Source organism: Oncorhynchus tshawytscha, linkage group LG30, assembly GCF_018296145.1.
Source record: "Oncorhynchus tshawytscha isolate Ot180627B linkage group LG30, Otsh_v2.0, whole genome shotgun sequence".
Taxonomy (NCBI): Eukaryota; Metazoa; Chordata; class Actinopteri; order Salmoniformes; family Salmonidae; genus Oncorhynchus; species Oncorhynchus tshawytscha.
In genome coordinates, this window is record NC_056458.1 from 7387908 (window position 1) to 7398893 (window position 10986).

Below are 10986 nucleotides of genomic sequence, written 5' to 3' on the forward strand. Positions count from 1 at the left end.
AAAATGGGATTATATTAGTGGATTTTCTGATGTGTATTGGGCAGAAATGAAACGGAATTCCTAACAGTTGATATGCTTTCTGAGTTATTTTACCATTAAAGACATTATTGCAAATGTCTTATTATACAGATCATACATGTATGATCTTCAATGTTAGTGTTTTAGCCTGACATCAGTCATACTGTTAACATTGATTGATCAACATCAAAGCTCATATAATAACAGTTCCCGATTTGATCAGATGAACATTTGATGTGAAAGTATTCTAGTCAATTAGCAAACGACGAAAATGGTATAGTTGAAAAGTTCTTCTGCTACTTATTCCATGATGGTTTTACTATTCTAACAGCTGATGATGCAGAGATGCAATATTGGACCTGTGGTTATAGAGGACTCTGCAGACGGTTCTGTTATGCCCAAGAATATATTGTTGGACACCATGGTTGTCCTCGCAGATACAGGTACATGAATGATCTATTTGTACATGTCCACATGTAACGTTTTGTATTCATGTATATTGTCTGACCTTGATGGTGTCTGATCAGCTTTGTCAGACACCCACAATAACAGTCGTATGTCGGATTTTTGCTGTTCTGATGTAACACTTTTGTGTGCTATTTCCTGATCCTTCAGATTCTGTTGAGTTCTGTCAGCTAAGACGTATCTGAGAGGACTTTTTGCACAAGCTCTCACTGTGTTTTTGTTCATTATTTGCAGGTGCTGTGCTGTGCGGTTTTAGCAGTGACTGACAATCTCATACCTGCAGCAGGACATCACAGGCTGAGGACTGGTCTGCCTTTTTGACATGGGATTGGATTGAAAGGGGCATAGAAATAGATGATCGTGGTGGCACCTATGGAACTAGCCTGGGAGACTCCTTTGGATAAAGCCTACTGTGAACAAATTGCAAGCCTTATGGTAAACGACAATGATAATGTTTGTGGAAATGTCAGATGATGTCAAGATCAATTGAGCGTATTTTGCTATGGAACCTGAATATGTGTATCTGAAAGCGTGCAGTTGTGACTGCTTTCATTACAGTACGTGGAACATGATACATGGTAATGCAACTAAAATAGAGTTCATTTGAAGAGCAGCACTCAAAGTACTGAAATCATCTCTAAAATACTGTAGGCTCAATCTTATAGTCCACAGTGAAATTATTTCCATAGCTATTATTAATGCATTTTCAAAAGGTGGATATGCGCTTTGGAAATGAGTGGTTGACTGACAATAAAGGCATAACAATACTTTATTTGTTGTTTTGTTTTTTTATTCAAAATATCAGGTATTTTAATGATATAACGTTAGATGATAGATTCTACTCTGTTGACCAGAACTGATGATAATTCAATAATAAAGGGTGTACCAGGTGCTTTCATTTGACATCCTTTGACTGATGCAATGCTGTTAGTCAATAACATTGTCATGTTGCTTTGGAATGAAAGACATAAGATATCGAGATAGACTATATACTCTGAACGGTGGTTGAATCAATGAAAACAACAAAAAAAATGATTCCTTTATTTTTTGTAACTTTCTACAAATAACTGGTGTGCTTTGTACAACGAGGGGACAATGACAGTCAAGTGACTGACCCCAATAGCAGCCAGCCAGCCAGCAGCTGTGGTGGAATGATGCTTTTGTGAATGAAGTGTAATAATTCATGCTCATGTTTATGTCATCTCATCAGTCGTTCTACGTATGAATACTGCAGATGTACAGTAGCCTCTAGACTTGTTTACCTGCTGCTATCTTGGACCAGGTCACCGTTCGTTATAGTACAAATATATTGCGACAAATTCACAAATAATAATCCATCACCAAATTATATAAAACTTGCCACGAAATTCTAATTGATAGCTAATCAGTGCTATAACTAGTAACAACCTCTTATGGACTAGTAGATATCACTGAAGATATCAGTGCTGGAAAAAGTTCTCAATTGCTATACTTGAGTAAAAGTAAAGATACCTTAATAGAAAATGACTCAAGTAAAAGTGAGTCACCCAGTAAATTGCTACTTGAGTAAAAGTTGGTTTTAAATATACTTAAGTATGAAAAGCAATGGAACTGCTAAAATATACTTAGGTATTAAAAGTTAAAGTATAAATTGTTTCAAATTCCTTATTTTAAGCAAACCAGATGGCACCATTTTTATTTATTTTTTATTGATGGATAGCCAGGGGCACACTCCAACACTCAGAAATGATTTGCAAACTAAGCATGTCTTAAGTGAGTCCGCCAGATCAGAGGCAGTAGGAATGACCAGGGATGTTCTCTTGATAAGTGTGTGAATTGGACCATTTTCCTGTCCTGCTAAGCATTCAAAATGTAACAAGTACTTTTGGGTGTCAGGGAAAATGTACGGAGTATAAAGCACATTATTTTCTTTAGGAATGTAGTGAAGTAAAAGTAAAAAAATAAAAATAAATAGTAAATTACAGATATCCCCCAAAACTACTTAAGTAGTACATTAATGTATTTTTACTTAAGTATTTTACACCACTGGAGGATACAGCTTGTGACTGGCCTGGTGCAGTAGAGGTTAAAGGCATGGATGTTATCTGTAAACAAGTGCCACTGCTTTGTGCACTGCTTTGTATTCTTCGTCTATCAGTCTATCTTTGTACCTCTGCTATTCAGTCAGCACAGCGTGACACTACCACAATGGGGTAAACCCCACAAATCTGTTTACATGAGGCTTTCTATCGTCACAGTTATATCACAGTAAACCACACAGCCCTTACACCAGCTGGTTTAGCCCAGCAATTTAGGGGGAGTGAACAGGGTGGGTTTCTGATGTTATTCACTAGTACTTTATTTTGATCAACTGAAACTTTTTCTTTTGAAAAGAGACTTTAACAAATACCCTGCTATATTTCAAATTAAGAATAATTGTGCTGAGTTGAACATTGTTTAACAGAATCATGAATGCTCTTTTCTGGAACAACACGGTGTAACTTTGGATATTTTTCTATTTAGTACTGTACTGTTTGACATTAAAGAGTAAGATTCAATTATGAGCAGATAATTAAATGTATGCTTTGCTTTGAAAGTGAATCAAAATACGTATATTTTTTGACTGGCAGAACAAACCTACCTCCATGTCATGACTTATCTCTGCAGATAGCTAACCTGTATCTCTGCCGATAGCTAACCTGTATCTCTTCAGATAGCTAACCTGTAGCTAACCTGAATCTCTGCAGATAGCTAACCTGAATCTCTGCAGATAGCTAACCTGTATCTCTTCAGATAGCTAACCTGTAGCTTACCTGAATCTCTGCAGATAGCTAACCTGTATCTATTCAGATAGCTAACCTGTAGCTAACCTGAATCTCTGCAGATAGCTAACCTGTATCTCTGCAGATAGTTTACCTGTATCTCTTCAGATAGCTAACCTGTAGCTAACCTGAATCTCTGCAGATAGCTAACCTGTATCTCTTCAGATAGCTAACCTGAATCTCTGCAGATAGCTAACCTGTATCTCTTCAGATAGCTAACCTGTAGCTAACCTGAATCTCTGCAGATAGCTAACCTGTATCTATCCAGATAGCTAACCTGAATCTCTGCAGATAGCTAACCTGTATCTCTGCAGATAGTTTACCTGCTAACCTGTATCTCTGCAGATAGCTAACCTGCTAACCTTTCTGCTCTAAACCAAGTGTAACGTTGCAACCATGACACATCATACAGTCAACTTCTCGACTTGCAGTCAAGTGGGACAAGCGCCTAATCAACCACTACTTTTGACTATGGTTTACAGCGACAGTCTGTAAAGATTACCAGGAATCTTATTTGTCTCATGTGCCGAATACAACAGGTGTTGTAGACCTTACAGTGAAATGTTTACTTACAAGCACTTAACCAACAATGCAGTTATTCTTTTCACGAAAAAACAAAACAAACAAGAAATAAAAGTAACAAATAATTCAAGAGCAGCAGTAAAAACATTATTATGTTTTTGTTGTCATATTAAATATTAAATCAAGTGCTATTTGCATGTGAAAATGTAATGGGATGGATGTATTTGCTTCATTGTTTATGTTTTGGTTGGTGGACATGGCCCACTCTTTGACTGGATGCGCATTACAGAGAGTTGCTGTGATCTACACTCCAATCCGCTAGGTGGCAACACGGCTGCTTATCTGCTACTAATCAAATACAGGCGGAGGTACAGAAGTTGTTTAGCGGTGGACGAGATGGGTGAAACCTCTTCGGTTGAGAATGAATTTGATGACTGGTTTATCGAGTCTTTGAAAATGTAAGTACGAATTATTTTGTGAAATAGTGAAAGTGAGTTGAGACTTCCTTGATATATTGAAGTTGCTTAAATCGTGTTTCACGTGTCTCTGTGGGAAAACACTAGGGGTACATTCACAGGCGCAATGTTTTAGGACGTTGCAGATAAGACTAGAATATCTCTTAACAGTATATACTTGCTGCTTTTCTTATTAAATGTGATGCACCTGCTCTAAACCGAGTTCACCTTACACACGTAGTTCTCTTTCAGATACAATAATATTCACGAGTATCAACTTGAACATCCTACAAGAGTAATTGAATGGACATCAGAAAAAAGTAGGACTTTTCATAATTTTACAAGGCTATATAGTATGTTTTGATTATAACCAACCAACCACATTGATTGTGTTTAAATTACTTTTTGTCTTTACCCCACAGCTATATGTGTTGCAGGTTACAGTTCAGATAAAAATGAGATTTTAGAGCTGCTTTTGCCACTGAAACTTTTCACAGATGATAATCAGGTAAAGGATTGAAATGATTAAAGCATGAAACAAAACGTTTCAAGATATCAATTATGTATTGGAACGTCACTGACTGCCAATGTGTCTATTCAATGTGGGCAGGGTCTTTGTGCAGAACGAGATTTCAAAGTGGTCCATGGAGGTTTCTCAGATGGCTCCATTCATTGCCTCAAACACATTCCAGGAACAAGGTATATCATAGTAGCCATTGATTATGTAACTTCCTTTTGTTGCCATGAGCTTTCATCTTCAAACTGTTGTTTCTTGTTAAGGTGTGTCGTTACCAATGATGGCTTCAACTCCAATCTCCAGGTGTGGGACTTAGGAGGAGACGATTGTGGTGAGTAGACCTACTGTTTCCTTGTCTCCTTTTCTGTGTATTACAGTATAATAAGACTGCAGTTCCTGCAGTCCTACTCTCCACTTTATACTGCACATTCAAATGATGATTTACAACCTGATTAGGCCCCAGTCAGCATCGGTCTTACCCACATGGAAATCTTATTTCTCTTGCGGGATTTGTCTTCAAATGCTAGATGTCATAAAGAGGACAGGAGTTTTACAACTGAAGAGTGCATCATCAGATAAAGGTGTCAAAATAGCCCCTGGGTTAACTGGAGGCCCATGTGTTCTTCATGGCTCTCAGATCAGCGACATTCAACTGACTGAACTGACGTCAGGGAAGCCACTCTACTCTATGGGTAATAGCCTGTTTTATACAGTGACACTGAAGCATTCCAGGCAACTCTAATTTCCTATAGAGTATAATGTTGGTGCACAAACACGTGTATAACAGTCACGGATATCTTTTTTTCCTTCCATCTCAGGGAAAGACATTCCAGATTTACTAAGCTCCCTGCAATTTGTGAGTGGCAGTGTATTTCTCGCTTGTGCCTGCAATGGTGACCTGTATGTGGGGGACACACGGAATCCTGCGGGTCTTCAGAATAACCCAGCTGGAGGGAGAAAGGGAGTCCACTGGTGTATGGGTGTTAAAACAGACCTGTCCTCATCAGATCCATCCTCCTGTAGTGTAGCAAGGCTCTCCTCTGCCTGCCAAGTGGTTGTGTCTGATCTAAGGGACCTAAGAGCCCCCTTGTGTCAAGCCCAGCTTCATGTCCAGAGGAAAACTACCAGTGATGACTTCATGAAGGTGACATGGGCGCCCGCTTTAGACAACTGTCTTGCTGTGTCCGGTGAGCAAAATGTCACGCCTTCATCCTGCTTTATGTGTTTAATTCATGTCTTATGGATTGTACAAATTTCTTGCTTTCTAAATATATGTTCCAATTGAAGGCTCTTGTAATACAGAACTTTTCCATTGAATTTGTCTTCCCGTCTAGGTTTTGATGGAATGGTGCAAATCTATGACACTGCCTCTTGGAGACCAGAGTTGATGGAATTCCAGCCTCTTTTTATCCACCGAGGTCACATGATGTCCGATGATCAGTTTGACACTTCATCAGCTGTGGTCACCACTCATGTTTGGCATCCAAGTCGACCCAGGACTGTCCTCTCTGCTGCTGTAGACGGGTCTGTGCATGTATGGGACTGGGTCGACAAAGCCACTGCCAGCTGTTGACATTCAAACACACTTATAGCTCAATGTTAATCATTATGCAGCGTTGAACCTTGCCTGAAGTCGACATGTCCTTTTCATTATGTAAGGAATATGTAAAGCACTATTTGTGATAAGATGCCACTTGTTTGTTTTCCCATTCTTATGAGTAGTTGTTATTCCCATACTGTACACACATTTGCATGGAAGCGGTATTCTGGGTTTGTACTATTATATATTGTAAGAGATATTTCACTATAACATTTTCATTAAACGGATCTCTTCATGTACCTGCTAAATAAGACAAACCCTGGACCATGAACCTAAAGGTGGACGGCAGTATCACTTGCATCTCAGTTTCTTCGCTCACAGTATTATGTCAATCAAAAAGATAAACACAGCTTGTTGGAATTTTATTTTCAAAAGAGAGCTCTGCATGCCATTCACATGAATGATTAACAATGTTTTTATGCATCTTCTGCATAGCCAAGGATGCAGGCAGGATAGTAATGTGGAGGTAGTTGAGGCAGAACTACTATTGTAGCATCATTTAGAGAAGGAACATATTCAACTAATTTTGAACATTGGAGTTATCACCTGTGCATTAAAACATTTAGAAATTAAGTAGTCCTACATTTACAGTGCTATGTGGACTGTTTGTGAACTGTACAACACAAGATAGAACGTGCTTAAAGACCAGAATGGAGTGTGGGTTTAGGAAGCCAATGCAGTTGGAACAGATGAGTCACAGTAGATGAGCAACCACTTGATGATACAGGGATGTCTGTTCATTCAATAGGGCGTATGACTTAAAGTTACGCCTGAGGAGCAGAAGTGTTGCCTGGTCGTGGCCTGTAGGTGGTTGTAGTCTTCAAAGTGTGGCAAACATAAGGGATTTCATGAGTTTCATTGTACAACTGCAAGTAAAAGTATGCCATTTAAATAGACCACTGCTTAGAGATTAGCATCCAATGACAGCATGCATTGCAGTGCATACAGTCAGACTTCATAAAATGATCACATCTACATATATTACATTTGATTTAACTATGATCGCATTTCAAGAAATCGTAGTCAGTTGCCTTTTTTACACGAAACAACTTTGATATAAATGATCATGTTTCATTATTTTCAGATTGCTTCTTTTTATATAAATTGGGGATAAAGATGATCGTGTGCCTCAACTGACCACTGAATCTGATTGGAATTGGAGTGTAGTACTTAAATAAAAACACAACAAACTAGAAGTTATTTCCTTTCTCGTCAACGGTCTGCATGACATCACTGAGGGGAAAAGACACAAAGGCAATCTGTTCAAGCTCACTATTCTCGCCACATTCCATCAGGCAAGCAAAGTGCTCCGTGTCCTCAATGTAGGCCAGGTCTGAGTAGCCACTGGGTCCACTGTGGATGATCCAGGGCCGGTCCCAACCTGACGTGTGCAGTGGGGAACGGTTCAAATACACTCCCAAGTCTTTCCTCGTCCTCTTATTGGTCGGGTGGGTGAAGAGTAGCCAGGTTTGCGTGTCTGAGGCCAGTGGTGGTGATGTGGTACCACCCATGCCCTCTTCACCTTGCTCAGGGGCAGGGAAGCCAACCACACTGCCTTGGCAACCACCGTGGCACGGCTCCACTAACCTTGGAGCCAAGCTGGGCTTGTCAAAGTAAACCCCACTGCTCTCACTCAAAGCTTCCACTCTGTGACCTCTATGGCGGGCGTTGCAGTACAGGTGACTGCTGCCCTCGTGGTCTATGATCTCTGCCATCTCACATTCACAGGACTTTCTTTGAAGCATCCTGCCCCTTTGCCATGTCTGACCGAAGTCGTCACTGTATATTGAGAGAGCATGTGGTTGTACCGTGAAGGGGAAGGGGAAGGAGAAGCATTTGCAGTGGATATAATAGGCATAGGTAGGAATGATCAATCTTCCACTCTCCATTTGAATGCCATGGCCTGGTCCCACAGCAAATGTAGCCCACCTTCTGACCGTTTTGCCTATCAGACTCTCTGTCAAGTCCTTTGTCTGGCTCCAGCTCTGGCCCTCATCATTACTGGTGATGTAACACAGGTGTGCCTTATTATTGCCTGTACAGATCTGATGGTGCTCTGGAGTGTTACCCAAAACGCAGATGAAAAATAGGAATAGAGTCTTGGTATTCTTCTCATACACCGGGCAGGGGTTCATGGTGCGGTGGTGTGGTAAACATGCTGATAATAGCTCCTGGGATTCTGACCACTGGGGAACAATGTGAAAGTATTGAAACAATCATCAATAAGAAATAAAAAATGTATGTATGTAACTCAACTAAATTAAACATGAAAACCTTCAACTGTGTATTATGACTATGATGTGTTTAGATTTGAAGTCGACATTTACCTGAGTGGATCCATTTTGTTGAGTGCCTCTCCTCATAACAATAAGTTTTGCATCAATGTCACTGGGGGAAGAACGCTTCTCTGCAAAGGCAAGGAATGTCTGACTCTCTTTTAGGTAGATGAGAGCTGGTATTCTGTATGTCGTCCCAGTTTGCTCCCGTTTGAACAGAGTCGTTTTAGCAGGTTGCATTTTGATTCCCGGGAAATAACTCCTTGATGAGGTATTCCCCATAGCTAAATGTCCTGGTTCCTGCAAACAGAGGGATTACTTACACACATGACAAATCACCTTAGACGCAAATTTCACAATATTCCCTGCCTGGACATGAAAACACTGATTCTCAGTTTAATCGGCTAACATTATGCTGTTATATCGCGACAGCGGACGTTCAAGAAAAATAATAAACAACATGCAAAAAGATAATACTAGCCTAACGTCGAAATTAGTCAAAACACATACTTACGGGAGCTGGCTTTTTAGGCTACAAATCACACCGTCGTGAGACCCAGTTAAAACGGTCAAAGTTTAGCTATCTCTTAAACAATTTGTACGCAAATTTGGAAGCGTGTCGTGAAATAGAAGTAGTTGGCTCATCGCTTGTGCTGTGGAACGTCAGTAGCGCCGCAAAAGAGACCAAAATCATTCTATACCGCCAACCGCTGGCGGGAATGTGGTACAAGACTGCAAATGTTGCCGTGTTGCTAGGATACCTACAAATTCCCACATCCTGAAAAGTGTATTTTTTAAATGAGATATATATAAATATATATATATGGCTGGTTACAGTTATGGGGGAGAAAATAACATCGGAAAGTAAGTTGTGTAAATATTTAACCAGCTCACAACAAACATAGGTTGCCTACTCAGTGGCGATTTTAGTATGGGATGGAAGTGGGATGCATGCCAACAAAGCCACTACACAATACTAAACAATACATTAATTGCACTATAACGCTGACAAACGGTGCCCACAAACTGTTAGGGCCTACATAAAGTTGTCCCAACAGCAGTCAATATAACTATTTGTTTAGCACTTTTGAAATGTACAGTTACATAATTCAGAACATGGGCCGTTCTTACAGTGTTTTACCTGTTCACCAAGTCAGAACCCTAGGATAAACAAAGGGGGTATATAAGCAGACAATGAAAGTGTCACACCCTGATCTGTTGTACCTGTCTTCGTGATTGTCTCCACCCCCCTCCAGGAGTCACCCATCTTCCCCATTATTCCCAGTGTATTTAATCCTGTGTTCTCTGTTTGTCTGTCGCCAGTGTGTCTTGTCTTGCTTACCAGAGTGTTTTTCCGAACTCCTGTTTTTTCTTAGTCTGTTTTATAGTCCTCCCGGTTCTGACCTCTTGCCTGCCCTGACACAGCCTACCTGCCTGACCATTCAGCCTGCCTTGACCTCGAGCCTGCCTGCCACCCTGTACCATTTGGACTCTGACCTGGTTTATGAACTTTTGCCTGTCCTCGATCTGCCTCTTGCCTGCCCCTTGTGGTCTAATAAATATCAGAAACTTGACGCATCTGCCTCCTGTGTTTGCATCTGGGTCTCACCCTGTGTCGTTATCGAAAGCTCTTACAAGTTTCGATGATTACATTTCTCTAAAACAGGTTATAGGCTACATGTGCACCACCAAGTCAGAAAAGCAGGCAACATTAAGAGGTGTAAATAGACCAAATTATTAGGGTGAGGCACATAGGCTACTAACATCTTACTACACAACATGCACTTAGTATTACTTTCTTAGCTACAGTATACATATCTCCCTGGTATATTACATCATTTATGCAGCACCATAAAAAAATTATTTCAAAACTACTGGGAACTCATAAAAAAACATTGTTGAATCATGATGACGTCATGATCTTCAGGTCGTAGCGCTACAAAGAGGTTGGATTTACAATTCTGAGTTGGATGACCGTTCAAAACGTATTTTCCCAGTCGGAGCTCGTTTATTCCCGACTTCCCAGTTGTCTTGAACTCACTGAAGTCAAGTTTTCGCAGTTCAGAGTTAACAGTTGTTTTGAGCGCAGCACAAATCATGCTTCATTGACAGCATTGGCCAATGTTGAATGTTTATCATTTTAAACTTGGAAAAGAGCCCCTTAATCCCAGATATGGGACCACACAGCCACTCCACCAAATAGCAGGCTACTGATTGCTTTGCAATGCTTGCAGTTAGCCACTGTCACGGATTCCTTCCAAACCACTCATCGTTGAATTTGCGATTTTCAACTTGTTGTGTAATGTTTATGTTCAATGGCCGATGAGCAACG

The 10986-nt window shown here is 40.3% G+C and overlaps 2 protein-coding genes across 3 annotated transcripts; one reads left to right on the forward strand and one right to left on the reverse strand.

The window, feature by feature from the left end:
• The first annotated feature begins 4152 nt into the window (after positions 1 to 4152).
• wdr73 (WD repeat domain 73) lies at positions 4153 to 6626 on the forward strand. Its single transcript, XM_024394588.2, has 8 exons — positions 4153 to 4264; positions 4514 to 4581; positions 4684 to 4769; positions 4872 to 4960; positions 5042 to 5109; positions 5306 to 5470; positions 5597 to 5965; positions 6113 to 6626. Exons 1-8 carry the CDS (start codon positions 4203 to 4205, stop codon positions 6349 to 6351), a joined length of 1146 nt encoding a protein of 381 aa, XP_024250356.1. The 5' UTR covers positions 4153 to 4202; the 3' UTR covers positions 6352 to 6626.
• Positions 6627 to 6727: 101 nt separating this feature from the next.
• On the reverse strand, positions 6728 to 9353 carry LOC112228872 (sialidase-3). 2 transcript variants are annotated; one of them, XM_024394586.2, is made up of 3 exons: positions 9165 to 9353; positions 8706 to 8954; positions 6728 to 8564 (listed from the first exon to the last, which is right to left on the reverse strand). In XM_024394586.2, exons 2-3 carry the CDS (start codon positions 8934 to 8936, stop codon positions 7569 to 7571), a joined length of 1227 nt encoding a protein of 408 aa, XP_024250354.1. In that variant the 5' UTR covers positions 8937 to 8954; positions 9165 to 9353; the 3' UTR covers positions 6728 to 7568. The 2 variants fall into 2 exon arrangements, with proteins under 2 accessions (XP_024250354.1, XP_024250353.1); XM_024394585.2 differs by having other exon boundaries at positions 9169 to 9352.
• Between the last annotated feature and the right edge of the window lie 1633 nt (positions 9354 to 10986).

Bases quoted from the DNA above. Each gene is read 5' to 3' on its own strand.
- wdr73 (XM_024394588.2), top strand. From the start codon at position 4,203: ATGGGTGAAACCTCTTCGGTTGAGAATGAATTTGATGACTGGTTTATC. The intron at 4,770-4,871 runs GTAAAGGATTGA...CAATGTGGGCAG, and splicing joins TTTTCACAGATGATAATCAG to GGTCTTTGTGCAGAACGAGA. The intron at 5,471-5,596 runs GTAATAGCCTGT...CTTCCATCTCAG, and splicing joins GAAGCCACTCTACTCTATGG to GGAAAGACATTCCAGATTTA.
- LOC112228872 (XM_024394586.2), bottom strand. From the start codon at position 8,936: ATGGGGAATACCTCATCAAGGAGTTATTTCCCGGGAATCAAAATGCAA. The intron at 8,565-8,705 runs GTAAATGTCGAC...ATTGTTCCCCAG, and splicing joins AACAAAATGGATCCACTCAG to TGGTCAGAATCCCAGGAGCT.